The sequence below is a fragment of the Aquarana catesbeiana genome, linkage group LG06 (assembly GCF_042186555.1).
Source record: "Aquarana catesbeiana isolate 2022-GZ linkage group LG06, ASM4218655v1, whole genome shotgun sequence".
NCBI lineage: Eukaryota > Metazoa > Chordata > Amphibia > Anura > Ranidae > Aquarana > Aquarana catesbeiana.
The window spans coordinates 233,400,618-233,427,526 of record NC_133329.1 but is presented as its reverse complement, the minus strand read 5'-3'; the positions used below and the strand labels follow the sequence as shown (position 1 = coordinate 233,427,526).

Below are 26,909 nucleotides of genomic sequence, written 5' to 3'. Positions count from 1 at the left end.
AAAACAGAAGACTCAACATAATGTAAAACTATAAGGCAAAAATAAAATAATGTAGAACACTAACATTTCAGCAGATATAAAAGCGCATATTGGAATATTCCTTTTGGACAAAACAGGACGTAATGGCATAAACAGGACCAGGCTCCAACGCGTTTCGTCTTAAACAGACATCTACGGTGTCAAACTGTCTCTGTCATTGTGTTTAAATACAAAATATGATCATCCACTTCCTGGATGTCAGCAAAACGGCACGGATGTGTGCGTGTCAAGCCTCACTTTGGTACAGAAGCTGGACAACACGCAACCGCTATGTCATATGTGCGGGTCAAGCTCGCTATAATCCTGGGGCAGACAACACACTACCGCTACGTCATTGCCACATTTTCAAAGCGTCAGCGAATGAAGTGGGTATATGCGGCTCAAACCTCGTCTTAACAATGAAGTTAGTCACATGACTTCACTACATTTGTTACTATAATACATCTGAAACTCCAAAATTGTGAAGTCATGTGACCAACTTAGTCGTTAAGACGAGGTTTGAGCCGCATATACCCGCTTCATTTGCTGATGCTTTGAAAGCGTGGCAATGACGTTAGCGGTAGTCTGTTGTCTGTCCCTTTATCATGGTGAGGCTTGACAAGCACGACATGGTGGTAGCGTGTTGTCCGCCTCAATATTATAACTAGGCTTGGCCCGCACATATGATGTAGCTGTCATATGTTGTCCAGCCTCAGAACCAAAGTAATGCTTGACCAGCACGCATCCACGCCATTTTGCTGACATCCAGGCAGTGGATGAGAATACACGCATGTTGTGTCCCTGGCCAGTTTTCCACTTTGGGGTCATATTTCCTATTTAAACGCAATGACAGACAGTTTGACACCCCAGATGATGTCTGCTTAAGACGAAATGCGTCGGTCCTGGTCCTGTTTATGCCATTGCATCCTGTCTTGTTGTCCAAAAGGAATATTCCGATATGCGCTTTTATATCTGCTGAAATGTGAGTATTCTGCATTATTTTAAATTAAACTCCTGCCTTATGGTTTTATACTATGTCGAGGCTTCTGTTTTACCTCCTTGGATATATGTGGTAATGGAGTGATGGTGAGAGAATTCTACCACTGAACTGACCTTGGTGGTCCTGCATAGCTGTGTTCAATTATGCTGCAAAAATTACGGTGGAAGTCGATCATCCCCCTAATCGGTTCAAAGTTTGTCTGGTGACATGTGGAGTGGCGATTCTTTACCAGGTGTTTAACATAACCGCCTGTTTAGACCCATTTGGTATAAGCTAACTGGGTCCAAATGTTCTAGTAAGCCCCCTCATGTCTTATTGGTGATAGACCCTTCCACTATGGTGACTCTTTATCTTCGGGACTTATTCATAATTTCTCGGATTACCATTTTTTTGATCATATACCTCACACGCCTAATTGGACTTGTTCACTTTATTATCTTTTACAGTTGGACTGCACTTTTTCAGCCCACACATCTTGTGAGCATGTGTGAATAGTTGCTTGTTCATGATTATAATTATTCCCAATTTTTGAGTTTACCATTCACATGAATGTCACTATTTTTCATGTTTTATGTGTGGTATTATTCTGGCTTTCAATATTTGTGAGCGCTTCATAGTCACTATTTACTGTGTATATATATGAATTTTCTTATTCCCAGATTAGCGCTGCACTGTTTGTTATTTATCTATATACACAAGTTGTCCTTGTAGTGCTGGCCACTTCTTATTAGTGCGGTATTTTTATTTACTGATATTGTCACGCACTATAATATTTTGAATATGCAATGAATATCTGGTATCAGGATATAGTAATAGCAGCATTCCTTTGTTTTTCACTTTTATTTTATATTTTTTAATTGTAACTTTTGTGACCCAAGCACAGATTTTTATGCATAATATATATATATATATAGCTCAATGAAGTTAGTTGAGGCCCTTGTTTGAAGGAAAAAATAAACCCAGCATTGATGTGTATTGCCATGGAGATGCATCAAGAAAGGGAATTTCAGTAGGTAGTGAAATTATTTTTCAGCATTAGCTTGCATTTAATAAGCTAAAAGCTCATATAGCAATCCCCTAATCTTCCTTTAATCTCATCTTCTTCTCAGTCTTTTTTCTTTAATGTTAACAATAAAACACTGCAATTTGTACATTCAATCACACACTATACATATAATTAACTTATTAATAAACCTTTCTTATTTATATGAACATGTAAAATACAATGTTATGGTTTGGGGTATGAATATGACAAGTGTTCATTTCATTTAAATAAGTTAATAGTCTATCCAGATGGTTTTACGCTGCTCTTCTGAAATTTTTTCCTTGATTACTCTTATAAAATCATCAATGGTGTTCCATGCATCTGCCTCTATTGTTGCATAGAGACAAGGAAGAGCTTCAAGTTCCTTCTCTTTTTGGCGACATGTACGTAAAAACTCCTCTTCATTCTCTTGTTTTGAAAGTAGCCTCCTGCAATAGAAGAGTTCTTTGTGAAATTTCATATTGTAAGAAAAAAAAATGTTTTCACTTTAGGTACAATAAAATTGTAGGCAACAGTTTCAAAAGCTACGAGTGAGTTTTTGGGGGCTAATAATATTGTGATGGTCTATGCTGCTTCTCATGCACTATTGTCACATGCCTTTAGCACAATATGACAGTATTATTGGAAATATGCAATTTTTGTGCAGGATAGAGTAGGGGCAGCACAGTGGCTAAGTGGTTAGCACTTCTGCCCCACATAACTAGGGTCATCGGTTTGAATCCCAACCATAGCACTACCTGCCTGGAGTTTGCACATTCGGTTTTCTCCAGGTACTCTGGTTTCCTCCCACGCTCCAAAGACATGCTGGTAGGTAAATTGGCCCTAGTGTATGAATGTGAGTTAGGGACCTTATATTGTAAGCTCCTTAAAGCCCGATTTGCAGGTGCATTTTGCGTTTTTCAATACAGGCTTTTCATCCATTGAAGTCTATGGAACCAAAAACCACAAAAAAGTCCCTAGCCCTTTACATAAAATACACAGATGTGAACTACATCCATAGGAAACCATGTTAAATTGACTGTAGTATGTTTCTGCAAAACTGAAAACGAGCTAAAAAAATTAATAGGTGTGAACCAGGCCTAAGGGCAGGGACTGGCGTGAATGTGCAATAAAAAATGTAAAGCGCTGGATAAATTGATGGTGCTAAGTACCGAGTCGAAAATAAATAATTGTAGGAGGATAAAAAACTTGTTTGGCCTGCCATCTGTTTGGAAGATTAACCTACTCTATTTGTCATGGTGACCTTTCCAAGACCGAAAGTTTGAGAGAATGCTAAGTTATAGTCATTGGACCAGGAATAGCGGGGAAACCTTCCAATGGGGATGCTTATTCCGGTAACAACTAAGAAAGCATTTCACTCACTTTGGAGAGAATTAATCTCTTCCCGATTTTCTACAGAACAGGAATTGTCAGGAATTCTCTCCAGTGGGACACAGACAGCAACGTATTTTAACAGTTCCCTACTCTAAAAATAAAATAACAACTGCAATTAGATACACTTTAAAGCTCAAATTCAGGCTCACAACCCCCCACTCATTTTCACTCCCCTTTAAAAAAATCCCTAAATCATTAACAAAAAACCTATTTTTACCTTCTATTCAGGTGTCTTCAGACTGGTGACATAGTTCCGCTTCCGTCTCTGGAAATGGGCGGACCCTAAATTCTGCAGAGAGTGTCGCCATGTAATGAAGTGGTAACCATAGCTTGCAGCAATCTCCTGTCAGCCCAGAGTCCTGACACATTGGGCTCACAGGAGGTATGTTCAACCTGGATTGGTGACTGGGAACAATGTCATAGACTGGGTGAGTATAGCAGGCAGATCTGCTTGGGCTACACTGGGGCTGCTTGCTTTCTTTTTTTACCTAATTCTGTCAAATCCTATAATACATGTATTACATATTTATAAAAACAATTTGTTTTCCTTTTACCTATGGCATGTTAAATGTATTTGGCTATTCTAAATGAAAAGGCAAGACTTGCACAACAACATATGTGCACAACAACATAGGTAAAGAAAACTTACTTAGTAAATATATCAATCACTTGAGGTCTGTACTTTAACCAAAAAAGGTTCACATTTACCTTCAAGGAAAAAAGTTGAAAAGCTGCCCAAATCCAGCAGTAGTGGTAAGCAAAATGTTCCATTACCACCCACCAATCCTAGTGATGCTGCAATGCTGTTTTCCTGGCCCACCTCACATCAGCACACAACGGGTTAACACCTACTCTGGAGCACCACAGGACCACCAGTTCCTAGCTAAATAAAAGACAGGCCCTTCCCCAACTAAAGTGTTAGTGGCTAGGGATGAGCTTCGTGTTCGAGTCGAACCCATGTTCGACTCGAACATCGGCTGTTCGATCGTTCGCCGAATTGCGAACGTTATGGGCCGTTCGCGCTAAATTCGTGTGGCGCGTCACGGCCCATAATTCACTGCGGCATCGCAGTGCATTGCTGGCTGATGATTGGCCAAGCATGCACTATGACCCGCATGCTTGGCCAATCACAGCGCCGTCAGTAGAGAGAGCTGTAATTGGCCAAAGCCAGGGTGGCTTTGGCCAATTATGGCTCAGGGGATTTAGTACACACCCCACACTATATAAGGCCGCCTGCACGGCGGCCCTGTGTAGTGTGTGTTCCGGTGTGCTGAGAGATAGAGAGAGACAGTGTCATTTGATTTGAGTTAGATAGATTAGGCAGAACAGTCAGTCAGTTAGCTGCACTTACAGTGTATTGTGTATATATATGCATCCCAGGTGTTGCATATATATATATACACTGTATTCAGTTTAGCTAGATCCGTTCCTGTTATCTTCTATCTAGACTATTTACATTTAATGCAGTGCGTCCTGCTCACAGTGTTCAGCTAGATCCGTTCCTGCTATTTACATTTAGTGCAGTGCGTCCTGCTCACAGTGTTCAGCTAGATCCGTTCCTGTTATCTTCTAGACTATTTACATTTAGTGCAGTGCGTCCTGCTCACAGTGTTCAGCTAGATCCGTTCCTGCAATTTACATTTAGTGCAGTGCGTCCTGCTCACAGTGTTCAGCTAGATCCGTTCCTGCTATTTACATTTAGTGCAGTGCGTCCTGCTCACAGTGTTCAGCTAGATCCGTTCCTGCTATTTACATTTAGTGCAGTGCGTCCTGCTCACAGTGTTCAGCTAGATCCGTTCCTGCTATTTACATTTAGTGCAGTGCGTCCTGCTCACAGTGTTCAGCTAGATCCGTTCCTGTTATCTTCTAGACTATTTACATTTAGTGCAGTGCGTCCTGCTCACAGTGTTCAGCTAGATCCGTTCCTGCAATTTACATTTAGTGCAGTGCGTCCTGCTCACAGTGTTCAGCTAGATCCGTTCCTGCTATTTACATTTAGTGCAGTGCGTCCTGCTCACAGTGTTCAGCTAGATCCGTTCCTGCTATTTACATTTAGTGCAGTGCGTCCTGCTCACAGTGTTCAGCTAGATCCGTTCCTGCTATTTACATTTAGTGCAGTGCGTCCTGCTCACAGTGTTCAGCTAGATCCGTTCCTGTTAAATTCCTACTGACCGGCAGGCTTGTCTGGTTACAGTATATAAAGCTACCTGAAGAAAATTACAGGTGTTCTATTTGATCCTATTAGTACCACGGTCAGGCAGCTAGACTATTTACATTTAGTACAGTGCGTCCTGCTCACAGTGTTCAGCTAGATCCGTTCCTGTTATCTTCCTACTGACAGGCAGGCTTGTCTGGTTACAGTATATAAAGCTACCTGAAGAAAATTACAGGTGTTCTATTTGATCCTATTAGTACCACGGTCAGGCAGCTAGACTATTTACATTTAGTACAGTGCGTCCTGCTCACAGTGTACAGCTAGATCCGTTCCTGTTATCTTCCTACTGACAGGCAGGCTTGTCTGGTTACAGTATATAAAGCTACCTGAAGAAAATTACAGGTGTTCTATTTGATCCTATTAGTACCACGGTCAGGCAGCTAGACTATTTACATTTAGTACAGTGCGTCCTGCTCACAGTGTTCAGCTAGATCCGTTCCTGTTATCTTCCTACTGACAGGCAGGCTTGTCTGGTTACAGTATATAAAGCTACTTGAAGAAAATTACAGGTGTTCTATCCCAGCTTAGTGCAGCTACAGGCCATTAGTATGTCTGGAAGGCCAAGAAGGAGAGGCAGACAGTCACAAGCCAATAAGAGAGGGCAAGCAGGCTCTGTGTCTAGTGCTGGTCGTGGAGACGGTGCATCCTCATCAGCACGTGGCCATGGGACACGCTTGGCCTTTTTTTCGGCAGCTGGCCATGTTGAGCCGCAACATGCGGAAGACTTGGTCGAGTGGATGACCAAGCCGTCCTCATCCTCCTCATCCTCTCTCACCCATGCCCAGGGTGCTTTGTCTGGCAAAGCAGCGGCCTCTTCCCTCAGCTCAATGTCATCAGTGACTCCTTCCCTAGCTCCACCATGTCCTCATGAGGATTCCCTCGAACTGTTTGACCACAGTGTTGGGTACATGCTCCAGGAGGATGCCCAGCGTTTGGAAGGCTCTGATGACGATACTGAGCTCGATGAAGGCAGTAACATGAGCGCGGACAGAGGGGGTGCCCAAGAAGGACAGCAATCTGGCAGTCATGCTCCCCCTGCTGCAGCATACTGCCAGGTTTGCTCCAGTGATGAGGAGGGAGGGGATGATGAGGTCACTGACTCAACGTGGGTGCCTGATAGGAGAGAGGAGGAGGAGGAGGAGGAGGAGGAGGAGGAGGAGGCGGCAGCACATCACCAACGAGGCAGGATGCCCTCCAGGGGCCAGCCTAAGGGCAGCACATTGACTGCATCACACCCCAAAGCTCCACATGTGCAGGGCGCTGCAGTCTCTGCGCGTTATTCAAAAAGTTCTTTGGTGTGGGCCTTTTTTGAGACGAGTGCATCAGATCGCACCGCTGCTATTTGCAACATATGTCTCAAGCGTATCTCGCGTGGCCAAAATATCTCCCGCTTGGGTACCACATGCTTGACCAGACATATGTTGACCTGCCATGCAGTTCGTTGGCAAGCGTATCTAAAAGACCCACACCAAAGAACAAAGAGGATCTCTCCTTGCTCCTCATCAGCTGAGATTTCCAACCCCACTAGACCTTCAGTCCTCTCTGAGACCTGCAGTGAGAGGAATGAAGGTGTAGAATTAGGTGTGTCACAGCCAAGTACTTGTGGGCAATCTGCTTTTGGTACACCGACGTCAGATTGTACCAGGCAAATTTCCCTGCCCCAGCTGCTGCACCGCCGAAAGAAGTTTGCTCCCAGCCATCCACATGCCCAGCGGTTGAATGCTAGCTTGGCAAAATTGCTAGCACTTCAACTGCTGCCTTTTCAGTTGGTAGACTCTGCCCCCTTCCGTGAGTTTGTGGAATGTGCGGTTCCTCAGTGGCAGGTACCCAAACGCCACTTTTTCTCACGGAAGGCGATTCCGGCTCTCTACCGGCATGTGGAAGGCAATGTCCATGCCTCGCTGGACAGGGCGGTCAGCGGTAAGGTGCATATTACCGCTGACTCATGGTCCAGCAGGCATGGACAGGGACGTTACCTAAGTTTCACGGCGCATTGGGTGACTCTGCTGGCAGCTGGGAAGGATGCAGGACAAGGTGCAGTAGTGTTGGAGGTTGTTCCGCCACCACGCCTCCAAAATGCTGATTGTGACACACCTCTCTCCTCCACCCCCTCCTCTTCTTCTTCCTCCATGGCCTCTTCCTCGGAACCAGCGGTGCTCCGTAGGCGTTCAAGGGGCTACGCAAGTACGCAGGCCAAAAGATGCCATGCGGTGCTTGAGCTGGTGTGCTTGGGGGACAGGAGCCACACTGGGGCAGAGGTTCTGTCAGCTCTGCAGGGGCAGGTTCAGAGGTGGTTGACGCCACGCCAACTTAAGGCAGGAATGGTGGTTTGCGACAATGGCACCAACCTCCTCTCTGCCCTCCGACAGGGACAAATGACCCATGTGCCCTGTTTGGCTCACGTCCTTAACTTGGTGGTGCAGCGGTTCTTGGGCAGGTACCCGGGCTTACAGGATGTCCTGAGGCAGGCCAGGAAAGTCTGTGTGCATTTCCGCCGGTCATATAATGCCAGTGCTCGGCTGACGGACCTCCAAAAGGAGTTTAACCTGCCCAAGAACCGCCTAATCTGTGACATGCCCACCAGGTGGAACTCAACGTTGGCCATGCTGCAGCGGCTGCACACGCAGCAGAGGGCCATCAATGAGTACCTGTGCGACTATGGCACCAGGACAGGGTCAGGGGAGCTTGGTTTTTTTTCCCCACGCCAGTGGGCCATGATCAGGGATGCATGCACTGTCCTGTCACCATTCGAGGAGGCCACGAGGATGGTGAGCAGTGACAGTGCATGCATCAGTGACACTGTCCCCCTTGTCCACCTGTTGGAGCACACGCTGCGTGGAATAATGGACAGGGCACTTGAGGCAGAACAGAGGCAGGAAGAGGAGGACTTCCTTAGCTCTCAAGGCCCCCTTTATCCAGACAGTGTTCCTGCGTGCCCGCCGATCACACAGGAAGAGGACGAGGAGGAAGAGGAGGAGGAGGAAGATTGTGTCAGTATGGAGGTGGAGCCTGGCACTCAGCATCAGCAGCAGTCTTTAAGGGATCAGTCCCAAGAAACACATGGACTTGTACGTGGCTGGGAGGAGGTGGCTGCGGACCATGTCGTTCTTAGTGACCCAGAGGACTCCGGACCGAATGCCTCAGCAAACCTACGCTGCATGGCCTCCCTGATCCTGCAAAGCCTGCGTAAGGATCCTCGTATTCGTGGTATCAAGGAGAAGGACCAATACTGGCTGGCAACCCTCCTTGATCCACGTTACAAGGGTAAGGTTGCGGACCTTATCTTGCCATCGCAGAGGGAGCAGAGGATGAAACATCTTCGGGAGGCCTTGCAGAAAGGTCTGTGCAACGCGTTCCCAGAGACTGGGAGGTTACAAACTCCTGTTTCTGGACAACGTGTTGCTGAGGCTTCGGTCAGTCAAAGAAGGAGCGGTGGAGAAGGTGGCCGTCTGACCGATGCGTTCAGACAATTTTTTGGTCCGCAGCCCCAAGGTATGATCGGTTCCAGCAACCATCGCCAGCGTCTGTTTTACATGGTGCAGGAATACCTAGGGGCAAGATCAGACTTGGACACCTTTCCCACCGAAAATCCTCTGGGTTACTGGGTCTTGAGGATGGATCACTGGCCAGAGCTTGCACAGTATGCAATTGAGCTACTGGCCTGTCCTGCATCCAGCGTTCTTTCGGAACGCACATTCAGTGCTGCTGGAGGCGTGGTAACCGATCACAGGGTGCGTCTGTCCACCGACTCGGTCGATCGGCTGACCTTCATAAAAATGAATGAGTCTTGGATCACCACCAGCTACCAAGCACCTGATGCTGATGTAACCGAATAATTTTTTTTTAAATCTCAGATCCCTTCAAAGACTGCCTATGCTGATGCTGAGTGACTATCCCTGAGTAATTATCCTCTTCCTCCTCAATCATCACGCTGATAGCTTGTAAGAACATTTTTGGTTCTGGGCGCCACCACCAGTGCCTAAGGCACAATTTTTCAGCCCCTGTTTAACAGGGGCGTGTAATTACAATTTTTGATGTAATACTTTGCAGCAGGGCTCGTTCCTGCATTCCAACTAGAGTGTCTGTGAGGGGTTGCAGTGTTGTGGCACCAGCACCAGTGCCTAGGGCCCAATTTTTCTGCCCCTGTCTAACAGGGGCGTGTAATTACAATTTTTGATGCAATACTTTGCAGCAGGGCTCGTTCCTGCGTTCCAACTAGAGTGTCTGTGAGGGGTTGCAGTGTTGTGGCACCAGCACCAGTGCCTAAGGCCCAATTTTTCTGCCCCTGTCTAACAGGGGCGTGTAATTACAATTTTTGAAGCAATAATTTGCAGCAGGGCTCGTTCCTGCGTTCCAACTAGAGTGTCTGTGAGGGGTTGCAGTGTTGTGGCACCAGCACCAGTGCCTAAGGCCTAATTTTTCAGCTCCTGTTCAACAGGGGCATGTAATTACAATTCTTGATCTAATATTTCACAGCAGGGCCCTGTGAGGGCTTACAGTGTTGTGGCCACAGCAACACCTAAGGCCCAAATTTCTGCTGAGTATATAGGGCAGGACCCTACTTTCAAACATCTAACTTACAAACGACTCCTACTTGCAAACGGAAGGAGACAACAGGAAGTGAGATGAAATCTACCCCTAGGAAGGGAAATTCTCTCCTGTAAGAGTTAATATGGGAAAACAATTTCTCCTTTCCACTGATGCTTTCCAATCCTTGTTCCACAAAAAAACCCAAATTTTCAAAAAACATTTTTCATTGGGACAAAAAAGTGAGGTGAAATCTTCTGAAGAGGAGGAAAGACAGCAAAACAAATGTCACAGGGGTGATAACCCTTCCCTATGTTTTCCAAAAAGCTTAGAAAAGATTTTTTGGCTGGAGCTAAACACGTTAAAAATGTTCAAAATTACAAACAGATTCTACTTAACAACAAACCTACAGTCCCTGTCTTGTTTGCACCGCCTGTATACTGCTGTTCAGAGTATATAGGGCCTGGTGGCCCCACACCTTTCCTTATTTTAATTTGGGTGCGGGGTTCCCCTTAATATCCATACAAGACCCAAAGGGCCTGGTAATGGACTGGGGGGTACCCATGCCGTTTGTCTCACTGATTTTCATCCATATTGCCATGACCCGACATGACATTAAACCCGCAAGCAGTTTTAAATGAGATTTTTTCCTTTAAAAATGACATTTGGTGCAGGGACTGTTCTAAACATGGGAAACACGCGTCACTTTACAGGCATACTATAGACACCCCCCAGGTACGATATTTAAAGGAATATTTCACTTTTTTTTTTTTACTTTAAGCATCATTAAAATCACTGCTCCCGAAAAAACGGCCGTTTTTAAAAGTTTTTTTTGCATTGATACATGTCCCCTGGGGTAGGACCCGGGTCCCCAAACCCTTTTTAGGACAATACCATGCAAATTAGCCTTTAAAATGAGCACTTTTGATTTCGAACGTTCGAGTCCCATAGACGTCAATGGGGTTCTAACGTTCGTGCGAACTTTCGGTCCGTTCGCGGGTTCTGGTGCGAACCGAACCGGGGGGTGTTCGGCTCATCCCTATTAGTGGCACAGAAGACTAGCAAAGCTAGGAGGAGGCAACGTGGGACATTTAAAAGAGTGCTCAAGGAATGGAAATTAAGGTGTATTGCATGATTTTAGGAGCAGAAACCCTGAACGCAAACGCTCCAAAAAACATAAGACCCGCCAACGATCATCTTATCCTGACCAGCCACGAAGCCCTCCACAGGGCGGCTTTCAGGCTCCCCAAGCACCCCATGTGGCACTGGCTCACATACGTTTATGCCAGCATGATGGGAAATGCCTCCCCCAGTTCAGGGTGCATTTTGGGCTTGCATGCAGTCTGCAGTGGCAGAGAAATTAAATTTCACAGGTTGCCTCACAAGGATGTGGTTGTGCAAAATTCTAAGCCCTATTAAGGCGGCTATAGCAGAAAATATGTTGCAAATATCCATGGCACAAACAACAAACATAATGACAGAGCGTAAAGAGCTTGTCGATGAAGGATGGCAGAAACCTCATCAGAAGAATAATTTACAGTAACAGGTTCTCTAAGCCTTATCCAAATAAGATGGTTGATGTAGGTTTATGCACTGCACTTCCAGGGGTGGATGCTGCCCTCTAGCGTCTGGCGCATCAAGGGTCTTTGCCTTTTTAACTCTGCTGCCTTTAGAGATCCTATGGCTGGGAAAGTGGACTTGTTCACACCAGATGCAGTCCAGTACATTTTTATTCTGCATCAAGAACGCATGGACAGTGTTGAACTTGCAATCCAATTACCTTGTTCACACCATTGCAGCACATTCTAGTACAACAAAAGTAGAATATGTTACATTGTTTCTCTATGGAACACATCTGGAAAGTGGCAAAACGCACTGAGAATGCATTAGAATGCATCAAAAACACTAATGCAAAAAAAACATCTGGAACTCCGAAATTGTGGTGATCTGGCTATCAGGCTATCAGAGAATCTATACAATGACAGGTTTTGCATGTCAGCCAGCAATAGCATTAACTTCGATATATAAACTGTTTAGAAATGGCATTAAATTCAAGACTGGAAACTGCAAGATTTGGCACTGTTTCTGGAGGAGTTGAACCTGGCAACTGATTTTTGGTGAATGCTTTGATAGACCTATCACAAGTGCTGGCGCACTCAGTCACTGCCATGAGAGCATTGTGGTTATGCCACTGAAGAGCCGGTGGAACTTATACACAAGCCTTCAACATTTCCTTTAATGGGAGGTTATTGTTTGGCTAAATGCTGAACAACGCAATTAAGCGAATGACAGAAGGAAAAGTCTGGACTGTGGCCACTGACTAGTAAAAGGAGGCCGCCATCTTTCACTCAAGCCTATTGAACTTCAAATAGGTGCAGGAGACCAAATCTTATAGGACAGGCTGCAGATTTAACAGACCACAGTGGAGGTGCCTCAAAGTTACTTTTTACATGAAGTCCAGAGCAAGTTGCTAAGATGGCTGAAAAGTCTTTTGAAGGTGCGCCCAACCAGTATCTTTCAGTTGGGGCCAGGAGGCCTGAGTGAAGTTGATGATTTTAGCCTCCTTCTTGGATGACAATCATCAAAGACCAGTTAGGTAGGAGTACGATGGAGAATTCCAAAGTTGACCACTGAATCTCTTTCATTTATGACCAACAGATCTCAGAAGAGAAAATGTTTGCAAGATTAGGTATAAGAATTTGTACTTCTACAAGGCCAACGTGCCAGTGATGCGGAACCCTTAGAATCATCTGGGGGCTTTTCTCCCCAGTTTTTCTAGTATCTAAGGCAGGAGCCCTCTGGCCTATTTCAGTTTGAAGGAATCGAATGTGTACATACACACCAAGAGATTCAAGATGGAGTCCATGCAGACAGTCACAGGGATAGTTTAGCAGGAGGACCAGTTAGTATCAATCAACCTGCTGACTCATACTTCCATGTACTAATCAATGCTGAGCACCAGAGGCATGTGAGTTGCAGTGGCCAGATGTCACTTCCAGTTCAGGTGTCTGCCTTTTACAGAATTGGCACAGCCCCAGGAATCTTTTGAAGATCTTGTTGGCAGTGGTGGTACCTTGGGCCAGGTGGCACATGAGGGTGTTTAAATTTGCCTTCTTTTGTCTATGAGCTGGACTGTCTATGGATCAGAAAATCTTTGTGCCTATACAAATTCAGCAAGAACTGGAATTTTGGACATCACCACTGTGCTTCTTTCGGGGCATGCCTCTCAGCCCAGGAGATGGGATGATTCTGAAGCCAGATGCCAGTCTCTGGGACTGGGGAGTCCACAATCTGAAGAAACAGGTGCAAGGCCATTGGAGCGTGGTAGTGTGCAGACTCCCCGGTTATCTTGAATGGAAGGAAGCCTTTTCTAGAATTGCAAGCCTTTCAGGATTTTCTTCAAGGGGGCCTGAGTAAAGTTCATTGACAACAAGACAGTAGTAGCCTACATTGCCTGACATTTTCGCTGGACAGAGAGCTACTTACAGACAGTTTAGGTTGGTCTTACTGCCAAGAAAGCAAAGCCAACTATTGGTTTGGCTAGGCAGAATAGTTTTCAACAAGTGCCTCAAACCAATATTGGCCCTATTGGGCTTTCCAGCAGTAGTTCTCAGGGAGACTCCACTGAACACGCAGCTTCTGATATTTGCAACAGGATACCAATGCAAAAGACTCCATCATACAAGATAGGTTCACAGTGCCATGGAATTTTCTGATTGATCTTTGTCCTTGAATGTAAAGGTGCTTCTGAAAATTTAGACAGAACAAGTCCATGCCATACAGGTCCTTTCCACCTACTGAGAAGGCTTTGGCTTTCACTGCCTACCCAGATGTCATCAGCACCACCAAACCCGTTTCTGGTAAAATTAAATCTTTTATGGCAAGGTCAGGCACAGCGCCCCAAACCAATGAGACTACTTTTAATAGCCCAGCTATGGAATAGGTTAGACTAGAGGTGCAGGGATTCTTATCCGAGGTTGTTCAGACCTTGGTGACCAGAAGATCATCCGTGAACGTTACATATGAGAGGATATGAAAGAAGTTTTTTTTTGCTTGCTCAGCAAAAGCTTTGTCTCCTGTGTTTCCTGCTCTAGCCAATATCCTGGACATTTTACAGTCAGTGCTAGAGGTTGGTCTGGCATACAACTCCATCTAAGGTACAGATCTCTACCTTATCTTTCACAGGCTGCAGGTGGGTGGAAAAGCCAGTGACCAGATGCTTCTTGCAGGCGACAATCTATTTATGACCTTGAAGGAGATCCTTGTTCCAAACTGAGAGCACCCTTTGCTTCAATGGTTTCATTTCCATTGAAGTACCTCATGGTAAAACTAGTTCTTTTGAAAGCAGCTACTTCAGACAGAAGGAGGTTGAAGATTGCAACACTTTCCTGCAAGGGCCCTTTGGTGTCTTTTCTTTTTTGTACCAGAAATAGGGATACTCGCGTCTATCTCCAAAGTTCAATTTTAAAGTTGTATCCAGGTTCCAGCATAACTGGGAAGTAGTCCCTCCAAGTTTTCACACGAGAGTCACTGAATGCACAGCAGGAAAACTTCAGTTCCTTTTACATGGTCAAGTTACTAACAGTGTACTTGTTTAAAAGAGGAAAGTGGACAATCTTTTCATTTAGCCATCAGGTCCTCAAGAGTCATCCACTGTTGGGTTATCAGAGTAATTTGATTGCCATGCAGGAAGTAGGTCTTTCTGCTCTGAAACAGTTGCAAGCTTATTTGACTAGAGGAATGACAGCTTTGGGGCAGTTATGCCAGTGGCGTCACTAGGGTTGGTGTCACCTGGTGCGGTAAAACATGGTGTCACCCCCCTCCTGTCTAGGCTGCACAGCACCCTGCATGTAGCGCACAGTCATGGGGCACACCCCAAACTGGCCCCCTGTAAATTATAGTGTAGGGTGATATAATGGCAGGTTAGGGTAGTATAGGGTGGTATAGTGGCAGGTTGGAGTGGTATAGTGGCAGGTTGGGGTGGTATAGGGCAGGTTAGGGTGGCACAGGGCAGGTTAGGGTAGTATAGAGTGGTATAGTGGCAGGTTGGGGTGGTATAGGGCAGGTTGTGGTGGTATATTGAAAGGTTAGGGTGGTATATTGGCAGATTGGGGTGGTACAGGGCAGGTTGGGGTGGTATATTGGTAGGTTAGGGTGGTATATTGGCAGATTGGGGTGGTACAGGGCAGTTTGGGGTGATACAGGGCAGGTTGGAGTGGTATAGGGCAGGTTGATGTGGTAAAAGACAAGTTTGGGTGGTACAGAGCAGGTTGGGGTGGCACATGGCAGGTTGGGGTGGTATAGGGCAGGTTGGGATGGCACAGGGCAGGTTGGAGCAGCACAGGGCAGGTTGGGGTGGCACAAGGCAGGTTGGGGTGGTACAGGTCAGGTTGGAGTGGTATAGGGCAGGTTGGGGTGGCACATGGCAGGTTGGAGTGGCACAGGGCAGGTTGGAGTGGCACAGGTCAAGTTGGGGTGGTACAGGGCAGGTTAGGATGGCACAGGGCAGGTTGGAGTGGTATAGGGCAGGTTGGGGTGGTATAGGGCAGGTTGGGGTGACACAGGGCAGGTTAGGGTGGCACAGGGCAGGTTAGGGTGGCACAGGGCAGGTTGGAGTGGTATAGGGCAGGTTGGGGTGACACAGGGCATATTGGGGTGGCACAGGGCAGGTTGAGGTGGTACAGGGCATTTTGAGGTGGTACAGGGCAGGTGTGGGCGGCACAGGGCAGGTTGGAGTTATATAGAGCAAGTTGGGGTGGCACAGGGCAGGTTGGAGTGGTATAGGGCAGGTTGGGGTGGTACAGGGCAGGTTGAAGTGGTATAGGGCATGTTGGGGTGGCACAGGGCAGGTTTAGGTGGTACAGGGCATGTTGAGGTGGTACAGGGCAGGTGTGGGTGGCACAGGACAGGTTGGAGTTATATAGAGCAGGTTGGGGTGACACAGGGCATATTGGGGTGGCACAGGGCAGGTTGAGGTGGTACAGGGCATTTTGAGGTGGTACAGGGCAGGTGTGGGTGGCACAGGGCAGGTTGGAGTTATATAGAGCAGGTTGGGGTGGCACAGGGCAGGTTGGAGTGGTATAGGACAGGTTGGGGTGGTACAGGGCAGGTTGAAGTGGTACAGGGCATGTTGGGGTGGCACAGGGCAGGTTTAGGTGGTACAGGGCATGTTGAGGTGGTACAGGGCAGGTGTGGGTGGCACAGGACAGGTTGGAGTTATATAGAGCAGGTTGGGGTGGCACAGGGCAGGTTGGAGTGGTATAGGGCAGGTTGGGGTGGTACAGGGCAGGTTGAAGTGGTATAGGGCAGGTTGGGGTGGCACAGGGCAGGTTGGAATGGCACAGGACAAGTTGGGGTGGTACAGGACAGGTTAGGGTGGCACAGGGCAGGTTGGAGTGATATAGGGCAGGTTGTGGTGGTATGTTGGAAGGTTAGGGTGGTATATTGGCAGATTGGGGTGGTACAGGGCAGGTTGGGGTGGTATAGGGCAGGTTGGAGTGGTATGGGGCAGGTTGGGGTGGTAAAAGTCAAGTTGGGGTGGTACAGGGCAGGTTGGGGTGGCACCTGGCAGGTTGGGGTGGTATAGGGCAGGTTGGGATGGCACAGGGCAGATTGGAGCGGCACAGGGCAGGTTGGAGTGGCATAGGGCAGGTTGGGGTGGCACAAGGCAGGTTGGGGTGGTACAGGGCAGGTTGGAGTGATATAGGGCATGTTGGGGTGGCACAGGGCAGGTTGGAGTGGCACAGGGCAGGTTGGAGTGGCACAGGACAAGTTGGGGTGGTACAGGGCAGGTTGGGGTGGCACAGGGCAGGTTGGAGTGGTACAGGGCATTTTGGGGTGACACAGGGCATGCTGGGGTGGCACAGGGCAAGTTGGGGTGGTACAGGGCAGGTTAGGGTGGCACAGGGCAGGTTGGAGTGGTATTGGATAGGTTGGGGTGACACAGGGTGTGTTGGGGTGGCACAGGGCGGGTTGAGGTGGTACAGGGCAGGTTGGGGTGGTACAGGGCAGGCGTGGGTGGCACAGGGCAGGTTGGAGCAGCACAGGGCATGTTGGGGTGGCACAGGGCAGGTTAGGGTGGTACAGGGCAGGTTGGGGTAGCACAAGGCATGTTGGGGTGGCACAGGGCAGGTTGGAGTAGCACAGGGCATGTTGGGGTGGCACAGGGCAGGTTGGGGTGGTACAGGACAGGTTGGAGTAGCACAGGGCAGGTTGGAGTAGCACAGGACATGTTGGGGTGGCACAGGGCAGGTTGGGGTGGTACAGGGCAGGTTGGGGTGGTACAGGGCAGGTTGGAGTGGTATAGGGCAGGTTGGGATGACACAGGGCATGTTGGGGTGGCACAGGGCAGGTTGAGGTGGTACAGGGCAGGTTGGGTGGTACAGGGCAGGTGAGGGTGGCACAGGGCAGGTTGGAGTTGTATAGAGCAGGTTGGGGTGGCACAGGGCAGGTTGGAGTAGCACAGGGCATGTTGGGGTGGCACAGGGCAGGTTGGGGTGGTACAGGGCAGGTTGGAGTAGCACAGAGCAGGTTGGAGTAGCACAGGGCATGTTGGGGTGGCACAGGGCAGGTTGGGGTTCAACAGGGCAGGTTGGAGTAGCACAGGGCAGATTGGAGTAGCACAGGACATGTTGGGGTGGCACAGGGCAGGTTGGGGTGGTATAGGGCAGGTATGGGTAACACAGGTCAGGTGTGGGTAACACAGGTCAGGTTGGGGTGGTATAGGGCAGGTGTGGGTAACATAGGTCAGGTTGGGGTGGTATAGGGCAGGTGTGGGTAACACAGGTCAGGTTGGGGTGGTATAGAGCAGGTGTGGGTAACACAGGTCAGGTTGGGGTGGTATAGAGCAGGTTGGAATGGCACAGGGCAGGTTGGGGTAGTATAGAGCAGGTTGGGGTGGCACAGGGCAGGTTGGAGTGGTATAGGGCAGGTTGGGGTGACACAGGGCATGTTGGGGTGGCACAGGGCAGGTTGAGGTGGTACAGGGCAGGTTGGGTGGTACAGGGCAGGTGTGGGTGGCACAGGGCAGGTTGGAGTTGTATAGAGCAGATTGGGGTGGCACAGGGCAGGTTGGAGTAGCACAGGGCATGTTGGGGTGGCACAGGGCAGGTTGGGGTAGCACAGGGCATGTTGGGGTGGCACAGGGCAGGTTGGGGTGGTACAGGGCAGGTTGGAGTAGCACAGGGCAGGTTGGAGTAGCACAGGGCATGTTGGGGTGGCACAGGGCAGGTCGGGGTGCAACAGGGCAGGTTGGAGTAGCACAGGGCAGGTTGGAGTAGCACAGGGCAGGTTGGAGTAGCACAGGGCATGTTGGGGTGGCACAGGGCAGGTTGGGGTGGTATAGGGCAGGTGTGGGTAACACAGGTCAGGTGTGGGTAACACAGGTCAGGTTGGGGTGGTATAGGGCAGGTGTGGGTAACACAGGTCAGGTTGGGGTGGTATAGGGCAGGTGTGGGTAACACAGGTCAGGTTGGGGTGGTATAGAGCAGGTGTGGGTAACACAGGTCAGGTTGGGGTGGTATAGAGCAGGTTGGGATGTCACAGGGCAGGTTGGGGTGGTATAGGGCAGGTTGGGATGGTACAGGGCAGGTTGAAGTGGTATAGGGCAGGTTGGGGTGGCACAGGGCAGGTTGGAATGGCACAGGACAAGTTGGGGTGGTACAGGGCAGGTTAGGGTGGCACAGGGCAGGTTGGAGTGATATAGGGCAGGTTGTGGTGGTATATTGGAAGGTTAGGGTGGTATATTGGCAGATTGGGGTGGTACAGGGCAGGTTGGGTGGTATAGGGCAGGTTGGAGTGGTATGGGGCAGGTTGGGGTGGTAAAAGTCAAGTTGGGGTGGTACAGGGCAGGTTGGGGTGGCACCTGGCAGGTTGGGGTGGTATAGGGCAGGTTGGGATGGCACAGGGCAGATTGGAGCGGCACAGGGCAGGTTGGAGTGGCATAGGGCAGGTTGGGGTGGCACAAGGCAGGTTGGGGTGGTACAGGGCAGGTTGGAGTGATATAGGGCAGGTTGGGGTGGCACAGGGCAGGTTGGAGTGGCACAGGGCAGGTTGGAGTGGCACAGGACAAGTTGGGGTGGTACAGGGCAGGTTGGGGTGGCACAGGGCAGGTTGGAGTGGTACAGGGCATTTTGGGGTGACACAGGGCATGCTGGGGTGGCACAGGGCAAGTTGGGGTGGTACAGGGCAGGTTAGGGTGGCACAGGGCAGGTTGGAGTGGTATAGGATAGGTTGGGGTGACACAGGGCGTGTTGGGGTGGCACAGGGCGGGTTGAGGTGGTACAGGGCAGGTTGGGGTGGTACAGGGCAGGCGTGGGTGGCACAGGGCAAGTTGGAGTAGCACAGGGCATGTTGGGGTGGCACAGGGCAGGTTGGGGTGGTACAGGGCAGGTTGGGGTAGCACAGGGCATGTTGGGGTGGCACAGGGCAGGTTGGAGTAGCACAGGGCATGTTGGGGTGGCACAGGGCAGGTTGGGGTGGTACAGGGCAGGTTGGAGTAGCACAGGGCAGGTTGGAGTAGCGCAGGACATGTTGGGGTGGCACAGGGCAAGTTGGGGTGGTACAGGGCAGGTTGGAGTGGTATAGGGCAGGTTGGGGTGACACAGGGCATGTTGGGGTGGCACAGGGCAGGTTGAGGTGGTACAGGGCAGGTTGGGTGGTACAGGGCAGGTGTGGGTGGCACAGGGCAGGTTGGAGGTGTATAGAGCAGGTTGGGGTGGCACAGGGCAGGTTGGAGTAGCACAGGGCATGTTGGGGTGGCACAGGGCAGGTTGGGGTGGTACAGGGCAGGTTAGAGTAGCACAGGGCAGGTTGGAGTAGCACAGGGCAGGTTGGAGTAGCACAGGGCATGTTGGGGTGGCACAGGGCAGGTTGGGGTGGTATAGGGCAGGTGTGGGTAACACAGGTCAGGTTGGGGTGGTATAGGGCAGGTGTGGGTAACACAGGTCAGGTTGGGGTAGTATAGAGCAGGTTGGGGTGGCACAGGGCAGGTTGGCGTGGTATAGGGCAGGTTGGGGTGACACAGGGCAGGTTGGAGTTGTATAGAGTAGGTTGGGGTGGCACAGGGCAGGTTGGAGTAGCACAGGGCAGGTTGGAGTAGCACAGGGCATGTTGGGGTGGCACAGGGCAGGTTGGAGTAGCACAGGACAGGTTGGAGTAGCACAGGACAGGTTGGAGTAGCACAGTGCATGTTGGGGTGGCACAGGGCAGGTTGGGGTGGTATAGGGCAGGTGTGGGTAACACAGGGCAGGTGTGGGTAACACAGGTCAGGTGTGGGTAACACAGGTCAGGTTGGGGTGGTATAGGGCAGGTGTGGGTAACACAGGTCAGGTTGGGGTGGTATAGGGCAGGTGTGGGTAACACAGGTCAGGTTGGGGTGGTATAGAGCAGGTGTGGGTAACACAGGTCAGGTTGGGGTGGTATAGAGCAGGTTGGGATGGCACAGGGCAGGTTGGGGTAGTATAGAGCAGGTTGGGGTGGCACAGGGCAGGTTAGGACTCTATGCAGTGAGAGTGTGCTGTGCAGTAACATACAGCATGCCTCATTCCTGCAGATGAAGAGTTGGGCGGATCTGCTGTGTCCTGGCCTATATCTCTTTCAACTGCAGGATCAGCCAGTGTGAAGGGGTCTGTGGGAGGAGTGGAGGAGGTGGCGTAGCCACACCCCCAGCTCCGCCCACCAACTTTGGCTGCCTCGGAGATATTGGAGATCCCCGAGTGACAGCTTAACCTGAAGGGGGAGTGTTATAGGCAGCTTCCCCCGCACTGCTGGATTCCCTGCTCGCATCGCTCCAAGCCTAGCTATAGTAGTGTTTAGTGGCGGCCCCAGTGTCACCCCTCTAGCGGGTGTCACCCAGTGCGGGCCGCACCCCCTGCACCCCCATAGCAACACCACTGAGTTATGCCAGGATTGCTTGGAAGATATATGTAACTTGAAGTTCTTGTGTGGCTTTCATTCAACCTTACAAACTAGATGTGTGGCCAGCAAGTTTGGGACAAGAGAGATAATTTTTTTTGGCTTTAGTAGCTTTTATTTGATTATTAGTGTCTCTTTTCATTTGTTCTCTCCCACCCAATTATTCAGCTATGGTATATCGCGTTGTGTACTGACATGAGGTGGGCCAGGAAAATGGAAAATTGTTATCAACTACTGTCATTTTCCTTTCCTGGCCCATCCTCATGTCAGCACAGGACTCCCTCCCTATTGGCCTGTTGCAGGCTAGGTTATCAAACATTTTAGTTGGGGGGGGGGGGGCTGTCTTTTATTTAGCTAGGAACAGGTGGTCCTGTGGGGTCCCAGAAGAGGTGTTAACCAGTTGTGTGCTGACATGAGGATAATTTGTATATTTGATAACAATTTTCCGTTTTTCTACCCAGAATCCCACTGTTTCATAAACTATAGTGCTTTTTAAAGTACACCTTTTTTACCACATCGCTTGATCTATAGCCATGCCAGAAAGCAACACTTTATCTTAGAGTGTGACTATGCTTAAGGCCGGGTTGACAGCTATGCGAATTAGATGCAGATTTCTCCACATCTAATTCGCATAGCAGGAGAATGTGACTGGCTCCCTATGGAGCCGGTTCACATATCTCCATTGCGGCTGTGGAGTGCATTGCACAGAAAGGCTGTGCGTAGATAGATTCGGCCCTGATTCGTCCCTGAAATGGGGAACAACAGCACTCCTGTGCGATCCGCAGCGGGTTCCAGTGTGAACCGAGCCTTAAGTAGTTTTGTTTGAATGGGAAAGTGTTAGAACCTTATGTCAAATATTTATTGCTGTCTGTGTTATTAGGAAGATTTCCATTCCCTTTTTGTCCTAGAGACATCATGGGAAATTAGTAGAAATGCCACTGTACTCCTGATCTGGTGACAACAGTAATGTTTTGGATGTCCTCTAACTTTATGTCCTGGTGATAACCATCATCATAACAAATATTGGTGGTGGATCCCCAATGGGGGCACAGATGGATGGTGATAAAATGCTTTAGAGGTTGTAACCATTCTGATAAATGTGCAAAACTAGAAAACGATGGGTGGGGCACGACCAAGATGGCACTGTGAGTGGACGTCTGAATTGAGAGCTCCACTGAGATCCTGGGCTTCTTCTCACCCCCGGCCACAAACGGACCTTGTTACATGGTCGCTGACACCCACATGCGCCGCCGCTCATCCTGGACGGGGTAAGAAGCTTAATTTTCCCCCCGTGCCTGAGGGACCATTGCCGGCCTGTGCCGACCGCGTGCATACCCGCGCCCACTCCTTCACCGGCATGGCGTCCCAAATGGAGCAAATGGAGCATTCGGGACAGATCCCCCTTCCCAGCTCGGCCTTGCTGATGTTCTGGCAGCTACTGCGAACTGCCAGGCATCCATCACCACCCTGACCACTAAGGTGGATGCAGTGCAACTAGATGTGGGGCTTATTAGACAAGATATGGACAAAATATGCTCCAGACTAACGACTGCTGAGCAGCGCCTGGGGCATGTGGAGGACACAGTGGAGAGTCATGGCGTTGACCTACGCATCCCCCATACCAAAATCAGGGCCCTGGAGTATAAGACCGAGGATGCTGAAAACCGAAATAGGAGGAATAACCTCCGCATTGTGGGCATGGCAGAGGGGGTGGAGGGTCAGCGCCCGACGGAGTTTGTGGAGGAACTACTGCGCACACCCTCCTGCCATCAGCCCAGTTTTCACCCTTCTATGCTGTTGAGAGGGCCCATCGCATCCCACCTAAGCCGGTTCCACCGTGTGCACCACCTCGCATATTTATCCTTAAGTTTCTGAACTTTAGAGATAGGGATGAGTTGCTCAGCGCGGCCAGAGTGAAAGGTGAATTACTGTACCAAAACAAAAAGCTCCTCATCTTTCCCGACTACTCAGTTGAAACCCAAACGTTGAGGTGCTCCTTTGACCACATTAAAGCTGCCCTGCGTGTCAAGGGCATCCATTACAGCATTTTTTTCCCTGCACGTTTGAAAGTCCAGGATGGAGAAACAACCAGATTCTTCACTTCCCCCGAGCTGCATCTGCATGGCTGGAGTCGCTCCCCCTGCATCGATGAGTGTTGGCATCCTGCTCCTGTTGCTCAGCATCTCTACGATGCCACAGGATGGCTGTATCTCCCTGCAAGTGAGTCTTAGTTTTGCACCTGTTGTGCCAATGTTCTGACTGCCTATTGCAGCGGTTCAAGTTCTGTGCCCCTGGTAGGACAAGGTGATTTCTGGCCACAAGACTTAAATACCGTGTACGCAAGGGTTAATTGTACCCTCAATAATACTACCAGCGCTCCTCTAACAGCTTTACTGCGGAGTGATATACCTGTGTTACTTGCTATATTTGCACACAGCTGCCTTGCTACAATATCTGCAGTGTGAAGTGTCCCATCTGCTGTGATTCCCATGGCTCTGCTGACGGTCCACTGGCAGACTCTAGTGGCCGTTCCCTATAGTGCACAGACTCCTTCTATCACTTTGGCTGCTGTTTCACTTGATGATACGTCCCATCTGACCCACCCAATGTTCATGTGTGGATTTTTACCCTGTTAGGAACAGTACTGCTGTCCCCTTCCCAGTCACTCAGGTGCCTCCTGCACTTGTCGGATTTTCACTTTGCTGGTTTGCATTCTTGTACTTACTGGTACCTCTGTTTATTATTATTTTTTTCTGTTTTCCTTTTCTCCGGTTGGTAACCTTTTGAAAAAGCCCTATGTTTTTTCTATTTTCCCCTTTTTCCTTTTGGCGGTGGAACCTCTCATTGCTGTATGCGGATAGACCAACTCCACTAAGTGACCCACTGGTTCACGCTCCCTGACATTGGGTGTTTGATGTTTGGGGAGTTAAGCATTCCTTGGTTGGGGGATGCGGGGTGGGGGGTTGGGTTATTGTTTTGTTTGTTAACTGTTTTTTTCACAGGTGCTTTGTTTTGTCTGTACTCGATTACCTTTGACATGGGACTACATGTGATGCTGGACCGTTTGTGGTCGGGGTTTGGTTGCTGCCCCTACGAGCGTGGTCCACCTGAAGTGATTCTGTCCCTGATCCCAAGATGTCTGAGTTTACAGTAATTTCCTGGAACGTTCGGGGTCTCAACTCAGCGGTCAAATGTTCCCTGGTGTTCCATTTCCTCCAGAAGTACAGTCCACAGATCTGTATCCTCCAGGAGATGCATCCCCAGGGTCAAAAGACCGTCTGCATTAAAAAAGCTTGGGTGGGCCTGAACAACCATTCCACTTACTCTACCTATGCTCATGGAGTCAGCATCCTAATCTGAAAAACCCTGCCATTTCGGCTCCTTGAGGTCAGAACTGATAGGGAAGGGAGATTTATTATAATACATGCTAATATATATGATAAAAATGTGGTGTTAGTGGGGATTTATATCCCACCGCCGGACTTGGCCCAGATCCTACACGAGATCATGCAAATTGTGGTACAATTTGATACAGCGCTAGTTTTCCTCCTGGGTGATTTCAATATGATCCCATCTGCGGATCTGGACAGGCTGAGCTCGTCGGCTCGTAACTCTCCTGACCTCAGGCAATGGGCTAACACCTTTGCCCTCACTGATGTATGGAGACACATGCACCCGACGTTGGAGGGAATACACTTGCCACTCCTCCTCCTACAAGACCCTGTCTAGGATTGATTTAGTATATGCTTCTAGCTTTGCTCTACAATATGTTCAGGGCCTTACTGTGCTTCCCAGGGGTATATCCGATCACGCACCCTTATGTATGTCTCTAGCTTTGACCCACACCCCCCCAGTCCTCTCTCTGGCGGCTGTCCAGATTCTGGGAAAACGATGAGCGCTTACAGGAGCCCCTCACTGCCTCTATTTGTAACTATTGGACTGACAATTCTGACTCTGCCACCCCACCGATTCTCTGGAATTCCTTTAAGGCCTGGGCCTTGGGGGAGTTCATGACAAACATCTCTTGCCTTAAGCGGGAGTCTGCCCGATCCTTGGAAGAGTTTGCACCCAAGGCTACTGCACTAGAGGCTAAGTTTGTCTCTGCTCCAAGTGATGAACGGTATAAGACATGGCAACAGGCAGTGCGGAGTCTTTCCACTGCCAGGGTGGCCCAGACTGATAAGGCTCTCCTGTATTCGGCCCAGCGGGTCTTTGAGCATGGTGGGAAAAATGGGAAACTCCTGGCTTGGTTAGCCAAGGGTAACATACCATCTACTCCCATAGGTTCCATCAGAGATAGCCCTCACCAGCTTCTCACTGCGCCAGACAGTATCAATCATTGCTTCAGGGAATATTTTAAAGAGGTATATACCTCTCAGGCCAATTTCTCTGATTCTGCCCTTTCCTCCTTTCTGGATCCCCTGTCTATCCCCATCCTGTCCACGGAGGCTAGAGAGGATTTAGAGGCGGATTTTACTCTAGAAGAGGTACAGGTGGCTATAGGACATCTCCGGGGGGGAAAGGCCCCAGGGGCGGATGGACTACCGTCTGAATTCTACACAAATTTTACAGAACTCTTGGCCCCTAAGCTGACTTTGCTCCTCACTAACTTTGAAACCTTGGAGGCCCTACCCGATTCGATGAATGAGGCTATAATTGTGTTAGTGCCCAAGCCTGGCAAGGATCCACTGGACTGTGCATCTTACAGACCCATATCCTTGCTGAATGTGGATGCCAAGATTTTTGCGAAGGTCTTGGCCATCCAATTATCCAAAGTCATTGAAGACTTTATTGGAATAGACCAAGCTGGGTTTATGCCGGGTAAGGGGACTGACATAAATATTAGACGCCTTTTCCTGAACCTCACCCTCACAAATGACAACCCAGGTACCAGAGTTATTGCCTCCCTCGATGCCGAGAAGGTATTTGATTCTGTTGAGTGGACCTATTTGTGGGAGGTTCTACATTGCTTTGGGTTTGGCCCCAAGTTCATCCACGGAATTTGGCTATTATACCATGCACCTAGAGCTCGGGTCCGTACAAACAACTGGCTTTTGGATCCATTTAATTTATTTTGCGGTACACGGCAGGGATGCCCGCTCTCCCCCAGTCTGTTCGCCCTGGCTCTGGAGCCCCTGGCAATTTCGATCAGGAGTGCTCCGGATGTCCTGGGCTTGCGGGTGGGTAAGATGGAAGAGCGGCTGTCCCTGTACGCTGACAACGCATTGCTATACTTAAATGACACAGGTCCCTCACTGCTGGCTGCCCTACGAGTCTTTGATGAATTTGGGGGGTTCTCCGGCATTAAAATTAACTAGGCTAAGTTGGTACTGTTCCCCATTAATGAAGGTGCAGCCTCCGAGGCCCCCCTCTCCCCCCTGAAATGGGTGGAGGAATTCAGGTATCCTGGCGTATTGGTTACCAAAAATCACTTTAACTATGTAGAAAATAATCTGACACCTGTCATGACTACCCTACATACAAAATGTTCCGCTTGGGCAGACCTGCCGCTTAACCTCCTGGGACGTGTTAATCTCCTTAAGATGGTGATTCTGCCTAAGTTCAACTACCTGTTTAGGAACTGCCCTGTGTGGGTCCCTGTCTCGTTTTTTAGGGAGATTGATCGTTGTGTGGGTTTCTTTATCTAGGGTGGTGCGATCCCCAGATTGGCACACTCCACTTTGTGGCTGCCTGCTTAGTTGGGGGGCCTGGCCCTCCTTAATTTTCAAGTATACTATTGGGCCACGATGCTAGTATCGGTTCACTGGTAGTTTTAGGGCTCCAGATCCAATGCTCCGGTCTGTCTAGAGGCGAAC

The 26,909-nt window shown here is 49.3% G+C and overlaps 1 protein-coding gene across 1 annotated transcript in view; it reads right to left on the bottom strand.

Annotated features, from left to right (window-relative positions):
- Nucleotides 1-2,195: 2,195 nt before the first annotated feature.
- CARD11 (caspase recruitment domain family member 11) overlaps nt 2,196-26,909 on the bottom strand; it is a 250,592-nt gene continuing 225,878 nt past the window's right edge. Inside the window, exon 24 of the mRNA XM_073633053.1 lies at nt 2,196-2,491. Coding sequence (XP_073489154.1) covers nt 2,296-2,491 — 196 coding nt within the window. The 3' untranslated portion in view covers nt 2,196-2,295. The remainder of the gene's footprint in view (nt 2,492-26,909) is intronic.